This window comes from Oncorhynchus kisutch, linkage group LG14 (genome assembly GCF_002021735.2).
Source record: "Oncorhynchus kisutch isolate 150728-3 linkage group LG14, Okis_V2, whole genome shotgun sequence".
NCBI lineage: Eukaryota > Metazoa > Chordata > Actinopteri > Salmoniformes > Salmonidae > Oncorhynchus > Oncorhynchus kisutch.
The window spans coordinates 16049515-16071161 of record NC_034187.2 but is presented as its reverse complement, the minus strand read 5'-3'; the positions used below and the strand labels follow the sequence as shown (position 1 = coordinate 16071161).

Genomic DNA, 21647 nt, shown 5'->3' with positions numbered 1-21647 from the left:
TGTCATCATCTATTCTAGTGACTGGATGCACACCTGCTTCTGGTGTCTGAAAGTCCAGCCAGCCAGAGAACGGGGATGTCCCCACCTCATTGTCACAGCACACTCTAACGCTGTAGTTGGAGTAGCAGCTCAGCCCATTGAGGATCTGTTGGAACGGTGGAACCTTCACACGCTGGTCTCGAACTTCCACCTTCCTCCCAGAGTTCTTAGACATCTGTAAAAAGGTATGGAAGGAAGTTAGCGGTAGTTTAGCATTAGCTGACAAAACTACCTCTAACTTCCTTCATACTGGACACAGAGATATTAACATGGTATCCATGAGTTCATCTGACTCTGGGGAAGTAGATAAAGGGCCTCGTTGCCAAAATCTCGAAGTATCTCTTTAAAAATCGTCATGTTTCCATTGCCAAATTCCTTCATTCCAATATTGAAACTGAGGTCTAAATACTCAGGCTGTCTTAAATGTAAAAAAAATGGGTATGTGGTTTTCATTATCTCAGTCTAGGCCAAACATTCATCCACGGCTTTAATGGAATTCTGATGGTTGTCACTCCCATCTTAAAATAGCACTGACAACAACCACCACATTTCGTAATAATAACTAATTTATCAACTGCATATTATGGTTGCTTTATTGAAAATCTAAATGTAAGAATTAGGTTATATGAACTTCAGTCTTAGTTACTGTACCTGGATGGTGCAGGCTGACAGGTCAGAGTGTCCAGTGAAGCCTGAGCTCCAGGCCAGCGTGACATTGTTCTCCACCATGTGGACCACCTGCACACCTTTAGGGGCTGCTGGGAGGACTGCAGTCAATTAAAGAACAGGGTTTTAGATTTACAAACATCCAACTCTGAACAGAAACTGGACTCGGGGCCGATAAGCCTAGCTAAATTACAGCAGCATAATGTAACGTGCATTGACTAACCAGTCTTTATCAAGCAGCGTATTCTAATCTGAAAAATGACTTAGTCACACTCATGACAGCATTGACTATTCATGAATTTCTCACCTTTAATGTGCACAGTGCCTGTTCGAGATACTGAGATACCTCTGGCATTCTTGGCTTCACAGTAGAACTTGATGCTGTTATTAACACCTACAGGGAACAGAGGAGGGAGACATGGTGTACTCATGATGTGATGTACTCAACAGCATGCCAGAGCCCTTTTAAAAGGTAAGCTGCCAGTTTATGCCAAAAGAGAGTGTTAAACCAGTCCCCTGCAATTATGCCTGACCAACAGTCTTTTTCCAATGTAAATGAGCATTTTTCACACACTGGACAGTAGGCAATGCATACCAGAGTGGAGTACTGTATATGAAGTGCTGTGAGTGTTTGTAGTACACTTGGCTCTTAAGGATCAAAGAGATTTTGGCACTACCAATTTGAACAACCAGCTACTGAAACTACACAAGGAAACAAGGTCAGCACAATGAATAACTCCTAAACTAGACTGTCTTGACAGGCCTGTTGTATCCCTCCATTAAATACATGTCCTTGGGCTAATCCTTCATGGCAAATATGTTTACAGAAAGGCGGGTGTTTGTGTGTGTACTGTACAGTGATTACTACCAGGCACTGTGGGACACTGCCTGGTTATTCATCACCTAACTGACAATCACAAAAAAAACATGTCAGAGTCATAACAGAGAACCATCAGCTGGGCTAAAACGTTTCTGGTTACTCTCACAGATAGGAAAACATCAACGCCTGTTAAGTTGACTATATGGCTGCTGCATTCCTGACTCAGAGTTGGCACTTAGCAGCAAACTATTAGTATGCACCCAAATGGAACCCTTTTCCCTATATAGTGCACTACATTTGACCAGAGTTCTATTTGGGACACAACCTTATAATGAGAGGTTCTGGTCAGCAATGTTGATTGAGATGAAAGGGCCAGGCAGGTCCAGTTACATGGCAGAGTGTAGGAGGCTCCTTATTACTGAAACAGAACCAGCTCAACATAAAAGGAGAAATGAAAGAGGAGAGACACTAAAATGAAAAGCTTGCATATCACAAGAACGGAATAAAACACAACTAATGAAAAATCCAGTCAATTGACTTCTGTGGATGGGATGTGACAGAGGACTGGCTAGTGTCAAACAAAACTTGTACACTTGTATGTGTTTTCAACCAATTACAACACATTTCCAATCTCAGGTCAAGACATTTGTCCTTTAACATGAGGGGAAACATTATATGGCAGGTGAGGTCATTGGTTCCACCACTGTATATATATATATAAACATTCAGTGCTGTATTCAGTGCTATTCAGTCCTTGCTCGCACACGCTTTTTTAGTTCTACCCACAAATTTTCTATAGGATTGAGGTTAGGGCTTTGTGATGTCCACTCCAATACCTTGATTTTGTTGTCCTTAAGCCATTTTGCCACAACTTTGGAAGTATGCTTGGGGTCATTGTCCATTTGGAAGACCCTTTTTGCGACCAAGCTTTAACTTCCTGACTGGTGTTTTGAGATGTTGTTTCAATATATCCACATAATTTTTCTACCTCATGATCTATTTTGTGAATTGCACCAGTCCCTCCTGCAGCAAAGCAACCCCACAACATGATGCTGCCACCCCGTGCTTCGCGGTTGGGATGGTGTTCTTCGGCTTGCAAGCATCCCCCTTTTTCCTCCAAACATAACGATAGTCATTATGGTCAAACAGTTCTATTTTTGTTTCATCAGATCAGAGGACACTTCTCCAAAAAGTACGATCTTTGTCCCCATGTGCAGTTGCAAACCGTAGTCTGGCTTTTATATGGCGGTTTTGGAGGAGTGGCTTCTTCCTTGCTGAGCGGCCTTTCAGGTTATGTCGATGTAAGACTCGTTTTACTGTGGATATAGATACTTTTGTACCTGTTTCCTCCAGCATCTTCACAAGGTCCTTTGCTGTTGTTCTGGGATAGATTTGCACTTTTCGCACCAAAGTATGTTCATCTCTAGGAGACAGAACGCATCTTCTTCCTGAGCGGTATGACGGCTGCTGGTCCCCTGGTGTTTATACTTGCGTACTATTGTTTGTACAGATGAACGTGGTACCTTCAGGCGTGTGGAAATTGCCCTCAGGGATGAACCAGACTTGTGGAGGTCTACAATTTTTTTTCAGAGGTCTTGGCTGATTTCTTTTGATTTTCCCATGAAGTCAGGCAAAGAGGCACTGAGTTTGAAGGTAGGCCTTGAAATACATCCACAGGTACACCTCCAATTGAACTCAAATTATGTCAATTAGCCTATCAGAAGCTTCTAAAGCCATGACATAGTTTTCTGGAATTTTCCAAGCTGTTTAAAGGCACAGTCAACTTAGTGTATGTAAACTTCTGACCCACTGGAATTGTGATACAGTGAATTATAAGTGAAATAATCTGTCTGTAAACAATTGTTGGAAAATTCACTTGTGTCATGCACAAAGTAGATGTCCTAACCGACTTGCCAAAACTATAGTTTGTTAACAAGAAATTTGTGGAGTGGTTGAAAAACGAGTTTTAATGACTCCAACCTAAGTGAATGTAAACTTCAACTGTATCTCAGATAGCTGGGAGTGAGGCCTAAGAGGGTTTTATAAATAAGCATCAACCAGTGGGTCTTGTGACGGGTATAGAGATGACCAGTTTACAGAGGAGTATAGAGTGCAGTGATGTGTCCGATAAGGAGCATTGGTGGCAAATCTGATGGCCGGATGGTAAAGAACATCTAGCCGCTCGAGGGCACCCTAACCTAAATTATGTCTCTCCAATCTAGCATGGGTTAGGGGTTAGTTTGGTAGCTGGGGTGAAAGAGGAGCAATTACGATAGAGGAAACCAAGTCTAGATTTAACTTAAACCTGCAGCTTTGATATGTGCTGAGAGAAGGACAGTGTACCGTCTAGCCATACTCCCAAGTACTTGTATGAGGTGACTACCTCAAACTCTAAACCCTTAGGAGGTAGTAATAACACCTGTGGGGAGAGGGGCATTCTTCTTACCAAACCACCTTTGTTTTGGAGGTGTTCAGGACAAGATTCAGTACAGAGAAAGCTTGATTGACACTAAGAAAGCTTTGTTGTGGGGTGTTTAACACAAAATCCAGGGAATGGCCAGCTGAGTATAAGACTGTATCATCTGCATATAAATGGATGAGAGAGCTTCCTACTGCCTGAGCTATATTGTTGATGTAAATTGAGAAGAGCGTGGGGCCTAGGATTGAGCCTTGGGCTACACCCTTGGTGACAGAGCAAGAAAGAGCAAGACAGCCCTTCAGTAGCCTTACACCCATTGAGAATAACCTTTGGCTTAGTTCTACCATTCAAACAGTTACATTTCCAACTCATGGGCAGAGCTCAAGGACCAGTAAGAATGCTATAAAACTATCATCCGTTCCTTGTAATGACTAATGGCACTCTTATAACAGGCAGTCCACCTTATTGAACTTACAGTATGTGAAAATGACACACTCTGATCTGACTCATTCTTATGATTCATCATATCACTGTTGATTTAACCAGCCAGAGTGAGGGGAGAAGCAGCAGAAATAGGATATTGCACAGTAGTCTATAGTCGGTTCTTCAAATCACCTCTCTTCACCACCTCCTAAAAACCTTCTCATTGGAGGAGAGGGCCCGAGGGGAGGAACCTCAGATCTTCTCCCACAATGCATTTTGAGAAGGTGAGAGGAGATGATGCAAGGAAAGGAAAGAGATTTCAGGAAAGGAATCAAGGAAAGATTGAATAACAACCCTGGTAGAGACTTACCGTTAACATGGAGTACAGATGGAGAGGAAGTGAAGTCTCCCTCCTGTACTCCTCCCAGCCACCACAGCACCTCCACCGGGCCCGGGGGACCCACAGCAGTACACGTCAGGTTAAAGGGCATGCCAGGGATCGTGGCTACGTCTTGGGGCTCAAGTGTAAAGTGGGGGACACCTTGAGAAAGAACCAGAAAGTATGACCACGATAACAGGATAATATATTTTATCATGTTATTGAAAAAAAGGCCATTGTGTTGAGAGAAAGAAAGAGACAGACAGGACAACATTTATTGATTTAAACGCATTGATTGATTTACCCTCTACTGTTATCCAGGCGGGCTCCGAAGAGATGGTCGAGCCTCGGAACTCTACCTCACACCAGTACTTCCCTGTATCCTGCTGCTGGACAGACTTCACACTGAAACCACCCGGACAGAAGGACACACTCAGTGATTCCCCTAGTACTTAACATGATAATGAAATAAATAAAAAAAATCACATTTCAAAATGATGTAGTAATTCTATAAACCAAATTATTCCCTGAGCACGTCCAAAAACACCTCTCCTAAAAGATGTGGATTAGTACTGATAGATGAGGGGAGACCCACTAGGCAGAATGGAGGTAAAAGCCCATCACATATAACTGGGTAGCAGAAGAAACATGTACAATACAGGTAAAGAACCCCTGGAAGATATGCTGAGAGATGAAGTAGGCAGTTGTGGAAAAAGTACCCAATGTCATACTTGAGTAAAAGATAATAGAAAATGACTAATGTAAAAGTTAAGGTAAGTCACCCAGTAAAATACTACTTGAGTAAAAGTCAAAAGTATTTGGTTTTAAATATATTTAAGTATCAAAAGTAAATATACTTAAGTAACAAAAGTTTAAATCATCTCAAATTCCTTATAAAGAAAACCAGACATACTTTTTTATTTTTATTTAAGGATAGTCAGGGGCACACCATCACTCAGACATAATTTACAAACTAAGCATTTATGTTTAATGAGTCCTCCAGATCAGAGGCAGTAGGGATGACCAGGGATGTTCTCTGGTCGTGTGTGAATTGGACCATTTTCCTGTCCTGCTTAGCATTCAAAATGTAACGACTACTTTTGGGTGTCAGGGAAAATGTAAAAAGTACATCACTTTCTTTAGGAATATAGTGAAGTAAAAGTAGTCAAAAATATAAATAGTAAAGTACAGATACTTTAAAGTACTACTTAAGTAGTTTTTTGGGTATGTTTTACTTAAGTACTTTAAACCACTGGAAGTAGGACAATAACTAATTGGAGCAATAAACTAGCTTGGGTAAATTTTCACTCAGCAGGAGTACACTGTGTATTTGTTTTAGGAGTCACTCAGGAAACCATTGTCTGCATTGACAGGTCCTACTCACTCATAGATCAGTCAGTTGTTTAGCAACAAAACCGATGCATGCGCAACTGTGGAGCAAAACAGGCGGAGTTTGCTTAGAATCAAAGGATTGTTGACAACTTGTAAACCAGTATATTTTCTCTCCAAATTCGATTGAAAACATAAATATGTTTGCACAATGAGCACTTGTCTCTCAAATACATTGTTACAATTGTTGGTTAGCTAGCTACACAAGAGTCAAAACACCTCAAAATATGGTATCAATAACAAGGTACAATGAGCTGAAACAAGCCACCTAACATAATGCAGCTTGTTGTCATCATTGTTGCTAGCTACAGTGGTAAGAAAAAGTATGTGAACCCTTTGGAAATACCTGGATTTCTGCATAAATTGGTCATAAAACTTTATTCGATCTTCATCTAGGTCACAACAATAGACAATCACAGTCTGCTAATAACACATAAACAATTATACATTTTCATGTCTTTATTGAACATACCATGTAAACATTCACAATGCAGGGTGGGAAAAGTATGTGAACCCTTGGATTTAATAACTGGTTGACTCTCCTTTGGCAGCAATAACCTCAACCAAACGTTTTCTGTAATTGTTGCTCAGACCTGCACAACAGTCAGGAGGAATTTTGGACCATTCCACTTTACCAAACTGTTTCAGTTCAGCAACATTCTTGGGATGTCTAGTGTGAAGTGCTCTCTTGAGGGCATCCCAATCGGGTTGACGTCAGGACTGACTGGGCCACTCCATAAAGGCGTATTTTCTTCTGTTGAAGCCATTCTGTTGTTGATTTACCTCTGTGTTTTGGGTTGTCGTCCTGTTGCATCACCCAACTTCTGTGTAGCTTCAATTGGCGGACAGATCGCCTTATATTCTCCTGAAAAATGTCTTGATAAACTTGAGACTTCATTTTTCCGTCGATGATAGCAAGCTGTCCAGGCCCTGAGGCAGCCACAGACCATTATGCTCCCTCCACCATGCTTTACAGTTGGGATGAGGTTTTGATGTCAGTGTGCTGTGCCTTTGTTTCTCCACACATAGTGTTGTGTGTTCCTTCCAAACAAATCAACTGAAGTTTCATCTGTCCACAGAATATTTTGCCAGTAGCGCTGTGGAACATCCAGGTGCTCTTTTGCAAACTTCCGACGTGCAGCAATGTTTTTTTTTGGACTACAGTGACTTCTTCCGTGGTGTCCTCCCATGAACACCATTCTTGTTTAGTGTTTTACATATTGTAGACTCGTCAATAGAGATGTTAGCATGTTCCAGAGATTTCTGTAGGTCTTTTGCTGACACGGTAGGATTCTTCTTAACCTCATTGAGCATTCTGCTCTGTGCTCTTGCAGTCATCTTTGCAGGAAGGCCACTCCTAGGGAGAGTAGCAACAGCGCTGAACTTTCTCCATTTATAGACTATTTGTCTTACCGTGGACTGATGGACATCAAGGCTTTTAGAGATACTTTTGTAACCCTTTCCAACTTCATGCAAGTCAACAATTCTTAATCTTAGTTCTTCTGAGATCTCTTTTGTTCGAGGCATGGTTCACATCAAGCAATGCTTCTTGTGAATAGCTAACTCAAATTTTGTCAGTGGTTTTTTATAGGGCAGGGGAGCTCTAACCAACATCTCCAATCTGGTGTCATTGATTGGACGACAGGTTAGCTGACTCTTGACTCCAATTAGCTTTTGGAGAAGTCATTAGCCTACTGGTTCACATACTTTTCCCAACCTACACTGTGAATGTTTAAATGATGTATTCATTATAGACAAGACAAATACAATAATTTGTGTGTTATTAGTTTAAACACACTGTGTTTGTCTATTGTTGTGACTTAGATGAAGATCATATCAAATTTGATGACCAATTCATGCAGAAATCAAGGTAATTCCAAAGGGTTCACATACTTTTTCTTGCCACTGTATCGCACTGTCCAGAATCATAACAACACTCAGATTTCTGTCTCGTCGACACGCACGCATCATTTGTGACATTGTCACCTAACCTGTGTATGGTATCCCACTTCTGACAACAATCGCATCCAAACTCACCACTCCAATCAACAACCAATGAAGGACTAGTCACTAGACCATACATATTAATCATTCTATCAAGCTTGTCATTCTAGTTCCTTAGACTAGACACAGCATATGGTGGATGTTCGTGGTATCTGGAACATTGTTGTGTGATGAGCATGAGCACACGGAAGGATACAGGAAAAAGGTTTCAGACTTCAGAGAGGTCAAACTGAAGACCTTTGAGCTTCAGTTCCTAGCGCATGTGCATGAGATTAACAGAAATGGCTGCCACTGGCAATGCAAGTTCACTTAACCATTAGGTCTAGCAGTCTGCACCAAGCTTTAGGTAATTCAGTCACATGCAGCTGAATGCATTCCAATCCAGCCTGCCCCTGCCCCTCTTTGGGGCCTGGTTTACCTGCTGTGTGGGTTACAGTAGGGGTAGACCCCTGTCTCTCCACTTCAGCCATGTTATTTACAGGGTTTTCTTCTCTTTCTGCCAGGGACAACACCTCCCCAAGCCAATTATTAAGCCTCACCCACATCCTCCTCGCCACTACCAGTACCCTAAACTACAAGCTAATTTCCGCCGTGTTGAGCAGACCTGAGTTTAAATACTATGTGAATCATTTCAAATACCCAGGTCTGATGTTGAGTCAAAGCCAGGAACAGCATCACTGCCTCTATTTACAGTATTACACTGCATGTTTCGTCATAACACGGAACGAACTCATACCATAACATACCGTGCCTGCCTACATGCTGTTGGCTATTCCCTGTAGTTGTACCTCCAAACATCCACAGCATATTTAAGGCAGACTGACCTAAGTTTGAATTTACACAAGGGCAAAGAATGTTGAAGGGTAATTTGCGACACAGCTTCCCAATCATTTCTGGAGAAATGCAACACAATAAATGTGATGCTATGATGAATATGATGGAAGGTCTGAAGACATCTTCCAATCAGCCTATAAAGTGGTAAGGGTAACACTACTAGTAGGACAGGACTACTGAAGCACTGACCTGTGGAATGTCTCCCAGTGGTGTTGCTCCAGGGGGATGTACATCTGGTCTGTACTGTACAGCTTCTCCCCATCCTTCATCCACACGATCTCCGGCTCACTCAGGCCCTCAATGGAACAACCTAGGCGAACCTTGTTGCCCTGGGTCACCGTGAGGTTGGCGGGGTTCTTGGTAAACCTGAGTCCTAAAGGTCAAGGGGTAGGAGTAACCAGAGACTTGAATGAGTCATTCATTAATAGCCTAAGTCCTGGTCATTTCTTCTTCACTACTCTAAATGCCAATCAGAAAATATAATGGATGGGATCTCAGGCTCCATCAGATTGCAACACATATGCAGCAGTGATCATTACAGGAGAGATAGCTAGATATCCCTTTAAAGGTAGCCTACAAAATGGTGTTTGTTCAGTTATTGTAATATGCAGGCATAAAACATTTTGAAGTAGAAATTGTGACATGGAATTGGTTTTCCAAAGATATTTGAAAAGTAGTTGTTTTTGCAAGAGTCTTTTGTCTGTAGAACTGTTTGTCTCCATTGTGTTGCTTGGGCCATTGCATGCAACTTGGCTGAGTATCTGCATGCTCCGACCTGAGCAGACAGAGCAGACGTCATACAAGGCTGTAGAGGGCTGAAAGCTCTCCACTGTGGCAGCTCACTACAGCTGCTGGGTTTAGCTGCCTGCAACAGAACAACGGCCAGAGATGTAATATCAATGACCATATTATACTGCACTGCTCAAGAGGCAGGGGAGTGTCCATGTCATCAAGCTAAATGTAGCCTGTAGGCCTACCTATCCTCCCACACCTTCACTCTGTTTAATGAATGTCTCATTAGTACATGTCCAGTCCAATGACCTGTTACCCAAATGCTATGTAAGAGGGGGGTGGGGGAAGCCTTCATATACATGGGCCTATGTAAAATACTTACACATATTGGATCCAATGGAATAGTCCCAAAAAGTGTAAATCAATCAAGCACACCTCAAATACTGGAGTATGTACTTGACCCAGGTCTGGTCTGGACAGGGAAGAGGAAATGACCTCAACCGTTACATTTTAGTAATTTAGCAGACACTCTTATCCTAAGCAAAAGACAGTGGTGAGTGCATACATTTTCATACAGGTCCCCCATGGGAATCGAACCCACAACCTTGGCGTTGCAAACACCATGCTCTACCAACAGAGCCACATTGGACCAAATCTCAGTGAGATATGTGCTCAGTTTGTAATGGTTATTTTGCTCTTATGATAAACATTGTCACAAGAAACAGATTCACTTCAGTATTATAATTTTTAGAGAACAATGTTGAGAATATGCCTCCTGAATTTTGTGCAAAACTTCTCTGGACTGTGGTCCCTTATACTTGTGTGGTGAACAACAATAGTGGAACTGGCGGTTTACCTTCAAAATAAAAGTCCCCAATTGAAAACATGACACAATTGGATTATAGAATGCTAAACAATGTTGGAATTCAACTAAAGATAATTCATTAATTTGACCGATTTTTAAATTTTTTATAGTACCAGTGCACGTGACGCTCAAAAAACAAGCTTGAAATCAAATTTTGAAGGTATTAGGCTTCAGAATTGCATTGCGGGCATACTTACATGCACTGTACTGCCTAACCTATCGAATGTGCCATGAAATATGGTACCAACCTACAGCACCTAATTATGTCGAGTTTACACAAATATTAGCATCTCAGCTCTTATTACAGGACTCGACTGTAGGAAATCACCATCCCAGTCAGTCTATTGTGTGTATTGGACATTCATATTGCACTGTACAGGCTAACCTATGGATTGTGCACTCATAAAATGGGGTATCAGCCTAATCAGTGAAAGCATACAGTTAATTAGATGAGTTCATTAATAAGGATTCATTCAAAAATAATTTCACAAGCATATCATAAAATGACATCACTCAGCTAGAGCTTTCTAAACAACTACTTTGTTTTCCGTCAACATTTGAAATGTCAGTCATTTATCAGACGCTCTTATCCAGAGGGACTTACAGGAGCAGTTAGAGTTAAGTACCTTGCTCAAGGGCACAGACAGAATTTTCATCTTGTCAACTCATACAACCGACAGTCTATCATTCCTTTGTCGCAGAATTGATTAATGCTTTGCCCTGAAACGACTGCTTTGGAAAACAAACATACATACAGTAGATACCACAACTGAATTATTTATGACAGAATTCATAATCAAGAACAATATCCATCACAACTCTATTCAATGCCAAGTATTGCACAGCCAGGTATTTATGCAATCGGTACAGAATGCCATTAATCTCCATTTGGTATTACTGTGAGGCAGGGCTGTCAAACTCATTCCATGGAGGGCCTAGTGTCTGCTGGTTTTTGTTTTTTCCTTTCAATTAAGACCTACAGTAGACAACCAGGTGAGGGGAGTTCCTTACTAATCAGTGACCTTAATTCATCCATCAAGGACAAGGGAGGAGCAAAAACCCGCAGACAGTCATTTGGCTCCTGAGTGGCGCAGCGGTCTAAGGCACTGCATCTCAGTGCTAGAGGCATCACTACAGACACCCTGGTTCAAATCCAGGTTGTATCACAACCGGCTGTGATTGGGAATCCCATAGGGCGGTGCAAAATTGGCCCAGCGTCTTGCTGACTTGCCTAGTTAAATAAATCTATATACACATTACATTTAAAACACGTGCTGTAAGGAGTCCATTATTCCACAACTTAATGCTACGGTTGTCACATGACTCACTCTATGCTCCATGTCAACCCATTGTGATGACTTGACATTATCACTACAACTCAGAATGGCACCAATTGAACTCTGCTATGGTGTTCTGTGGTTGTCACGGTGTAGACCGATACCACATTTCAAGGGGGTGTTTGAATGTCCAATACACAAAAGACTGACTGGAAAGGTGACTTCTCACAGTCAATGTCCTGTAATAAGAAGCTAATATTTGTGTAAACTACATAGTTGTGTTCTGTTGATGTCACTGAGTAAGTAGATAGCATATTTCATGGGTGCACAATCCATAGGTAAGGCTGTACAGTGAAACATAAGTATGCCCCCAATGCAGTTATGAAGTCTAATACATCCATAATGCAATAAATATATACATAGTTAAATATATGTGACCTGCACTGCTACAGTAGTGCTCTTTCCCAACAACGCAGTAGTAATACAAATAAAACAGATTCATATTCGTCAAAATAACTAAATAAATGGTCTTCTATTGAATTTATGTAATAACATTCTAACCTTGTTTGGCACTATCTAGTCCAATTGTGGCTTGTTTTCACTATTTTTATCCGTTTGCATGTTTCAAAGAGGGGACTTATTTTGAAGGCGAACCGCAGATTCCACGTTTGTTGCTTACACTAATGTTGTTCAACACACTGGTGTCTCTTGAGACTATCATCCACCCTTGAAATAGGCTAAAATCGACGTGTTGACAAACGCTTACCGCGCAAAAGTACTGAGTAGCAATATACAATTAATATTACACATTCATGAAACGTAGCCGTGTCATGCAATATAGGGATAACTTTTCAAACTTACCAGGGATTGCTCTACTACTTTGTGCCAAGAAGAGTATGATCCAAAGATAAATGGTCATATTTTCATCATCTGGTTCACAATTTGAGGCTCTTCCACAAATATACTAATCCCAAGTGCTGAACAATCGAATGAGTCGATGCCCTGAATTAAACGTATTTTCGGGTCTCCAAAGATTTCCTGCACTAGATTGTTAGTAAATTCCTGTCCAGGATGATAGACAAAGTATGTTGTTTTATTTCCCCTCGTGAATAACCGGCTACACTTGTTTAAATAAGTTGGTGGACTTTTGTCTTCTATGCTGATATAAACGTTGTTGTTCTAGCCTCATACTACAAGATGACGAAGTGCTGCTCTCTTGAGGAATGTCAATGTCCATTACCGCCGCCTAGTGAGAGCGCAGGAAATAAGATTCCCAGTATGAAGTGACATGAAACAAAGTATCAATACAACACCTATTGAACGTAACTAAGGCACTGCGACACATTACCAATTGTATGTATTATATCTTTATTAGGAGAAATTGCGATGAGATGCGGGGTATATTAAATTACTGCATGTACATTCCTTTCGCAAAATTAAGGTTGTGACAACCTGATATGAAATTGGTCTGAATGCAAAACATGGAATCATATCTAAGTAAAATTAAATAAAAGCATTCAAATGAAACAAAGTTAAGTAATTCTACATAAATCAGTGTTAGTATATTAACACAATTCATGGAGAGTATTCTGTTACAATTAAATACATCTGATAAGTTAAATGTATTGTTAATGGCAGCCTACTGCAACTCCTCCTTTCACAGAAAGTGCACCCTTGATCAGCAACACTGATTAGAAAACAGATATGAATGATCCTCTTTGTGAGGTTGTCTTCAATCTAGTAATAAAGGTTACTAGACCCTTGCCCGATAAAATAATATGAAGACGATCCATCAACACTTCTTTGAGGGTCAAATTTAGAATAGTGGAGGTGATCCTGTTTTGTGGTTTTTATCTGATACAATCACACACACACTTCTTAAAATGTCTACAAATTATTTACAGAGTTAAATTACTAAAATAGTAAGGATGTGTCCAACAGACCAACTGAAGATAAATAACACATGAATACAAATCCAAATAAGAGTCCAAATAATATAAGCACTGAGCATTCAAAAGCAATAAGATGCTTGCAAAGAGCCAAATGTTCTGAACAAAAATATAAAGGCAACATGTAAAGTGTTGGTCCCATGTTTAAGGAGCTGAAATAAAAGTTCCCAGAAATGTTCCATACCCACAAAAAGCTTATTTCTCTCAAATTTTGTGCACAAATGTGTTTACATCCTGTTAGTGAACATTTTTCCTTTGCCAAGACAATCCATCCACCTGACAGGTGTGCCATATCAAGAAGCTAATTAAACAGCATTATCATTACACAGATTCACCTTGTGCTGGGGACAATAAAAGGCCACTCTAAAATGTGCAGTTGACACACAACACAATGCCATAGATGTTGAGGGAGCATGCAATTAGCATGCTGACTGCAGGAATGTCCACCAAAGCTGTTGCCAGTGAATTTAATGTTAATTTCTCTACCATAAGCTACCCCCAACATCATTTTAGAGAATTTGGCAGTACGTCCAACCGGCCTCACAACTGCAGACCACATGTGACCACGCCAGCCCAGAGCCGCCACATCCGGCTTCTTCACCTGTGGGATCGTCTGAGACCAGTTACCCAGACAGCTGATGAATCTGAGGAGTATTTCTGTCTTTAATAAAGCCCCTTTGAGGGGAAAAAAACTCATTTTGATTGGCTGGGTCTGGCTCCCAAGTGAATGGGCCTATGCCCCTGCCCAATCATGAGAAATCTATAGATCCATTAGAGCCTAATTTATTTACTTAAATTGACTGATTTCCTTATAATGAACTAACTCAGTAAAATCATTGATACAGTGCCCTGCGAAAGTATTCGGCCCCCTTGAACTTTGCGACCTTTTGCCACATTTCAGGCTTCAAACATAAAGATATAAAACTGTATTTTTTTGTGAAGAATCAACAACAAGTGGGACACAATCATGAAGTAGAACGACATTTATTGGATATTTCAAACTTTTTTAACAAATCAAAAACTGAAAAATTGGGCGCGCAAAATTATTCAGCCCCTTTTTCAGTGCAGCAAACTCTCTCCAGAAGTTCAGTGAGGATCTCTGAATGATCCAATGTTGACCTAAATGACTAATGATGATAAATACAATCCACCTGTGTGTAATCAAGTCTCCGTATAAATGCACCTGCACTGTGATAGTCTCAGAGGTCCGTTAAAAGCGCAGAGAGCATCAAGAAGAACAAGGAACACACCAGGCAGGTCCGAGATACTGTTGTGAAGAAGTTTAAAGCCGGATTTGGATACAAAAAGATTTCCCAAGCTTTAAACATCCCAAGGAGCACTGTGCAAGCGATAATATTGAAATGGAAGGAGTATCAGACCACTGCAAATCTACCAAGACCTGGCCGTCCCTATAAACTTTCAGCTCATACAAGGAGAAGACTGATCAGAGATGCAGCCAAGAGGCCCATGATCACTCTGTATGAACTGCAGAGATCTACAGCTGAGGTGGGAGACTCTGTCCATAGGACAACAATCAGTCGTATATTGCACAAATCTGGCCTTTATGGAAGAGTGGCAAGAAGAAAGCCATTTCTTAAAGATATCCATAAAGTGTTGTTTAAAGTTTGCCACAAGCCACCTGGGAGACACACCAAACATGTGGAAGAAGGTGCTCTGGTCAGATGAAACCAAAATTGAACTTTTTGGCAACAACGCAAAATGTTATGTTTGGCGTAAAAGCAACACAGCTCATCACCCTGAACACACACCATCCCCACTGTCAAACATGGTGGTGGCAGCATCATGGTTTGGGCCTGCTTTTCTTCAGCAGGGACAGGGAAGATGGTTAAAATTGATGGGAAGCTGGATGGAGCCAAATACAGGACCATTCTGGAAGAAAACCTGATGGAGTCTGCAAAAGACCTGAGACTGGGACGGAGATTTGTCTTCCAACAAGACAATGATCCAAAACATAAAGCAAAATCTACAATGGAATGGTTAAAAAATAAACATATCCAGGTGTTAGAATGGCCAAGTCAAAGTCCAGACCTGAATCCAATCGAGAATCTGTGGAAAGAACTGAAAACTGCTGTTCACAAATGCTCTCCATCCAACCTCACTGAGCTCGAGCTGTTTTGCAAGGAGGAATGGGGAAAAATTTCAGAGACAAACTGATAGAGACATACCCCAAGCGACTTACAGCTGTAATCGCAGCAAAAGGTGGCGCTACAAAGTATTAACTTAAGGGGGCTGAATAATTTTGCACGCCCAATTTTTCAGTTTTTGATTTGTTAAAAAAGTTTGAAATATCCAATAAATGTCGTTCCACTTCATGATTGTGTCCCACTTGTTGTTGATTCTTCACAAAAAAAATACAGTTTTATATCTTTATGTTTGAAGCCTGAAATGTGGCAAAAGGTCAAAGTTCAAGGGGGCCGAATACTTTCGCAAGGCACTGTATGTGTTTATATTTTTGTTCAGATTTAGGCTGTGCTTTTCTTCATTCTTTCACAGCACCAGAAAATCTAGCTCTGGTCCAGGGTTTTGTGTGTGGCATGCTGATGAATCAGCTTTCCTCAGCTGAAAAGAAACACTCTGGACCAGAGCTACAGAAAAAATGTGACGATCCATTCCAGATCCATAGGGTAAGCCTAGTGGTTAGAGCGTTGGACCAGTAACCGGAAGGTTGCAAGTTCAAACCCCCCGAGCTGACAAGGTACAAATCTGTCGTTCTGCCCCTGAACAGGCAGTTAACCCACTGTTCCTAGGCCGTTCTTAAATGACTGGCCTAGTTAAATAAAGGTTAAAAAAATAAAAATGCAGAATGGAGCTTTAAAAATCAATCTCATTCTGGGTCTATGTAGTGCAATTGTCACTGCTTTGACATTCTATACTACAGTTTTCATTTGCTTGCTGGTCACGGCACAAATACTATCTGACAGGCAAAACACTGCTTGATACTGAACCAAGGTGTTTGACTTCTGCAACAATTGTATTGTTTGCTAATTTATATGCAGTTAAAAGCCAATGTAGAGGGACATTTTAGCCCACTATACTATTTAAGTATAACCTGCTAAGGGTTTTGTTCGTAAATTAGTATTCAAGATGCAATTTCTATGAATATCGTAAGTGAATGCACTGTCTATCGTACACTGTTCACATAGTTCTATATCCATTCATGGTATCCTGTTGCTGTCATACACAGATCATAGCATGCTCTCAATCAGTACTCATTCTACTGTGGTTCTTGCTGTTGTAACCTGTTGCTGTAGTGCAGAAGCCATATATACTGTAGTAAGACAACCACTAGGGAGGGTGCTTGGGTGTAGTGCACAAGCTGGACTCAGGGGGATGCTCCCTCTCTATTCTTCAGGCAAACTTCTTCTTGGTTGCAGTGAAGCGCTCCATGTACTGTGGGGTAAACAAATGAGATCGCCATCAGTCACATCTGGGACAGCACAACAACTGAAGAGATTAGCTATTTGTGTAAGCACTGAATGGTTGGTCCAAATTCTAGCTATTATAATAGGTAAGTGGTCATATCAGATTAGACCTCGATTATCCCAAGCTTGGGAAATTCAATTGTCATTTTAAGCTTCACAACATCATTTCAACACTGTAATATCATCATGAAACGTCATAGATGTATTTAGTGTCAGGGGATATATTTGACCGCTGATTATGTCAAGTGCAGGGATTATGGCTTGGAAAGAATACTAGAGCTGTCTGAGCCACAACTTTCTTCACTTGATCCTCCTTATATTGAACAGGAAATCCCATTATTGTTGAGAAGTCCACCACTCTGGGGAAAGAGTCTTGTTTCCACACTGATCACAAACAAATGACGTCAACCATGGGGGACGGACATATTTCAAACCAATGCCTTTGAAACTCATAAGTGGTTTAGTTTACAATAGATATAAAGACAGCTTAGTGATTTAGTGCAGCAGCATGACTGTTCCTTGCTTTAACCTTGACCATTCATTTGGCAGTAGGCAGCAAGTTAAAGAAACAAGAATTAGTTTCACACCTCACCTTCTCATACCCTTCCAGGTCCCGCATATTTTTCACCTCGAACAGGTTGCCCTCCACAGAGAGCAGAGACACCTGGGAGCTGGTGAGGATGGACACAGGGATGGAGGCAAGCTCTAGACAGTTCTCCTCCAGTCTCAGCACCTTTAGCCTCTGGCAGGTGGACACCTCCGCAGACACCACTGAAATCTGGGATCATAATTTATATAGATTCAATTCTAGATCAGGTCCCTGGTTAAAAATAGTGCACTTATATAGGGAATAGGGTGCCATTTGAGATGCACCCATAAACACCTGATTACCTGGTTCTGGTTGAGATTGATCTCGATGGCCTGCAGGGCCGCTACCTCAGCAGGCACAGCCTGGATGTGGTTCTTGGACAGGTCCAGGACGTCCAGGTGTCGTAGGGAGCCAAGGCCGCCAGGAAACTCCCGGAACTTGTTCCCAGACAGGCTGAGTGTGCGCAACGCTTTCAACTGTCCTACACCGCTAGGGAGCTGCGTCAGTTGGTTCCCGTTCAGCAAGAGGGTCTCTAGTTTCTTAAGCTTCCCAATTTCATCTGGGAGACTTGCTATGTAGCACAAAACAAACACACTAACTTAATATATAGCCTAGCTATAGAGACAGATTGAAGCAGAGGAATTCACATCAATCAATGCACCTAATGGGCATTCATTATTCAGTGAAAGCAAAGGGTTAATAATTTGTCATCAAAAGATGCTGTAGTATAAGACAGAATCTGAGGAGATGGAGCAACCACTTACTGAGTTTATTAAAATTTAAAGTCAGACTCTTCATCTGAAGGAAGTTTCCTATGGCGGGAGGCAGCACTTCAATCTTGTTGGAAGACAGATCTACAGTCCGTAGGTTTCCAGTTAACCTCTGGAGCTCCTCAGGGAACTGAAATATGTTAGTGGGGGAAGAAAATACGCTGAACAAGATAAACACAACATGCAACAATTTCTAAGATTTTACTAAGTTAAAGTTCATATAAGGAAATCAGTCAGTTGAAATGAATTCATTAAGCCCTGATCTATGGATTTCACATGACTGAGAATAAAGAACTGAATAGAACTGAACTGAATAGGTTGGTCACAGTACCTTAAAAAAAAGGTAGGGGAGTGGATCAGAAAATTAGTCAGTATATGGTGTGAACACCATTTGCCTCATGCAGTGCGACACATCTCCTTCACATAGTTGATCAGGATGTTGATTGTGGCCTGTGGAATGTTGTCCCACTCCTCTTCAATGGCTGTGAAAAGTTGCTGGATATTGGCAGGAACTGGAACCCGCTGTTGTACACGTTGATCTAGAGTATCCCAAACATGCTCAATGGTTGACATGTCTGGTGAGTATGCAAGCCATGAAATAACTGGGACTTTTTCCGTTTCTAGGAATTGTGTACAGATCCTTGCGACATGGGGCCGTGCATTATCATGCTGAAACATGAGGTGATGGTGGCTAATGAATGGCACGTCATTGGGCCCCAGGATCTCGTCACGGTATCTCAGTTCATTCAAATTGCCATCGATAAAATGCAATTGTGTTCTTTGTCCGGAGCTTATGCCTGCCCATACAATAACCCCAACGTCATTATGGGGCTCTCTGATCACAACATTGACATCAGCAAACCGCCTGCCCACATGACACCATAAAGCGGTCTCCCATCTGCCCAGTACAGTTGAAGCTGGGATTCATCCACGAAAAGCATACTTTTCCAGCGTGCCAGTGAAGGTGAGCATTTGCCCACTGAAGTCATGAGGTCGACGAGCACACAGAAGAGTTTCCCTGAGACGGTTTCTGAGTTTGGTCAGAAATGATTTGGTTTGGTCAGAAATGATTTGGCAAACCCACAGTTTCTGTCCGAGTGGCTGGCCTCAGACCATTCGCCGGATGTGGAGGTCCTGGGCTGGCGTGGTTACACATGGTCTGTGGTTGTGAGGCCGGTTGGATGTTCTGCCAAATTCTCTAAAACGACGTTGGAGGAAGCTTATGGTAGAGAAATTAGCAATAAATTATCTGACAACAGCTCTGGTGGACATTCCTGCAGTCAGCATGTCAATTGCACGCTCCCTCAAAACTTGAGACATTTGTGGCAGTCTGTTGGGTGACAACTGCACATTTTAGAGTGGCCTTTTTATTGTCCCCAGCATAAGGTGTACCTGTGTAATGATTATGCTGTTTAATCAGCTTCTTGATATGGCACACCTGTCAGGTGGGTGGATTATATTGGCAAAAAAAATGCTCACTAACAGGATGTAAACAAATTTGTGCACAATTTGAGATAAATAATATTTTGTGCATATGGAACATTTCTGGGCTCTTATTTCAGCTCATGAAACATAGGACCAACTCATTACATCTTGCATTTATATTTTTGTTCGATATACATACATTCAAACCGTCGACTACAACAAAAACTGAATGGAATTCAGCTAAATAAACGAAGCACCAGTTAGCAGACTGCTGTGGGGTGCTGATTTTAACAAGCAGACGATAATGGGCTGTGTGTGTGCATGCAATTCTTACCTCAGGGAGACCTTTCCCTGTCAGCTGAAAGATCCCCGTCTTCTGTGAATTTTCCAGATGGGCTTTGATTGCACTGTTCCCCATCTTTGTTGTAGTTTCGGCTCTGATGAGGCTCTCCTAAGTGATGATCTTCAACTTTACAGTTGGTCACACGCTTATGTAATCAGCTAGTCTATTGTGATGGTGCTGCCAGATACTGGGGCTGTGCCTTTAAGATAGATACTTCCTTGGTTGTCAGTGTGGCCCCTATAAGAGATCATTTATACAAAACAATCATGAATTGCTGCTGCCGGCGTTTAACAGTAGCTGACAAACAAGAAAAGGAGGAACATGATATAAGAAGCTAGCACTATCTAGCTAACGTTAGCTACCCTACCACTAGTACTGTCTAGGCAAGCTTTGAGACATATTCATGCATATTATTGAAATTGTGAGTAATTTGTCTAGTACTATAACAGCAAAAGGTCATACATATGTTCTTTTAAATAACATTTTCCCAAGGATGGTAAATATTGTTGAGGCTGTTAGCATAGCTAGCCAACAGGTTAACGTTAGACCATCCGGGATTTTAGTTTACTTACCTCACGAGCTGATTTGTCCTTCTCGTGCAATACTTGTCTGCAAATTGTAACCTATATATTAGGAACAGATAACTATGAGGGTTATTGGACTAGTCAAACTTAAACACAAGCCTAGGACATTGTAGTGCTGCTCGAACAATAAACATGTCGTTGGGAAGCTAACAGCTTGACGTCAATGCGCATGTCTGTATGTGGCTCGCTCAGCCAATCCGCCAGTCGGCAGTAGAGCAAGAACCAATCCGCTAGTCGGCAGTAGAGCAAAAACCAATCCGCTAGTCGACAGTAGAGCAAGAACCAATCCGCTAGTCGGCAGTAGAGCAAAAACCAATCCGCTAGTTGGCAGTAGAGCAAGAACCAATCCAGAAGCCATTCATTCATCAAATGGAAAAGGAACAACTACATCGGCGGTCTAAATTTGAAAGAAGAATTGATAAAACAAAAAGTTATTCCTGTGAATACAGTATGGCTACTCCCATATCCTGTAGTTGATATAGAAGTGTTGGAGAGACTACAGAAAGATAGGGAGGGTGTTGATCCATCTGATTTGATTAATAGACATCAGGATACTGTGTATCAGGATTTTGTATACATTTACATATGTAACAGTATAACTTTAGACCGTCCCCTCGCCCAAACGCTTTTTAGCGCGTACCACCGCTGACTAGCTAGCCATTTCACATCGTTACACTCACCCCCCTTTTGACCTCCT

General features: G+C 41.4%; 2 protein-coding genes and 1 long non-coding RNA gene across 4 annotated transcripts in view; 1 reads left to right on the top strand and 2 right to left on the bottom strand.

The window, feature by feature from the left end:
• Positions 1-5222, top strand: part of LOC109904264 (uncharacterized) — a 28889-nt gene extending 23667 nt beyond the window's left edge. The window contains exons 2-3 of the long non-coding RNA XR_002257158.2: positions 1106-1177; positions 5068-5222. This is a non-coding gene — a long non-coding RNA (uncharacterized LOC109904264). The remainder of the gene's footprint in view (positions 1-1105; positions 1178-5067) is intronic.
• Positions 1-13106, bottom strand: part of LOC109904263 (tyrosine-protein kinase receptor TYRO3) — a 34777-nt gene extending 21671 nt beyond the window's left edge. For both annotated transcript variants that reach the window (XM_020501500.2, XM_020501501.2), the window contains exons 1-7: positions 12709-13106; positions 9163-9346; positions 5051-5151; positions 4738-4908; positions 1013-1099; positions 691-806; positions 34-214 (exon numbers count right to left, since the gene is read on the bottom strand). In XM_020501500.2, coding sequence (XP_020357089.1) covers positions 34-214; positions 691-806; positions 1013-1099; positions 4738-4908; positions 5051-5151; positions 9163-9346; positions 12709-12766 — 898 coding nt within the window. In that variant the 5' untranslated portion in view covers positions 12767-13106. The remainder of the gene's footprint in view (positions 1-33; positions 215-690; positions 807-1012; positions 1100-4737; positions 4909-5050; positions 5152-9162; positions 9347-12708) is intronic.
• A 3076-nt stretch (positions 13107-16182) lies between these two features.
• Positions 16183-21114, bottom strand: LOC109904265 (leucine-rich repeat-containing protein 57-like). Its single transcript, XM_020501502.2, has 6 exons — positions 20939-21114; positions 20358-20603; positions 18593-18728; positions 18131-18399; positions 17832-18017; positions 16183-17207 (listed from the first exon to the last, which is right to left on the bottom strand). Exons 2-6 carry the CDS (start codon positions 20439-20441, stop codon positions 17166-17168), a joined length of 717 nt encoding a protein of 238 aa, XP_020357091.1. The 5' UTR covers positions 20442-20603; positions 20939-21114; the 3' UTR covers positions 16183-17165.
• Between the last annotated feature and the right edge of the window lie 533 nt (positions 21115-21647).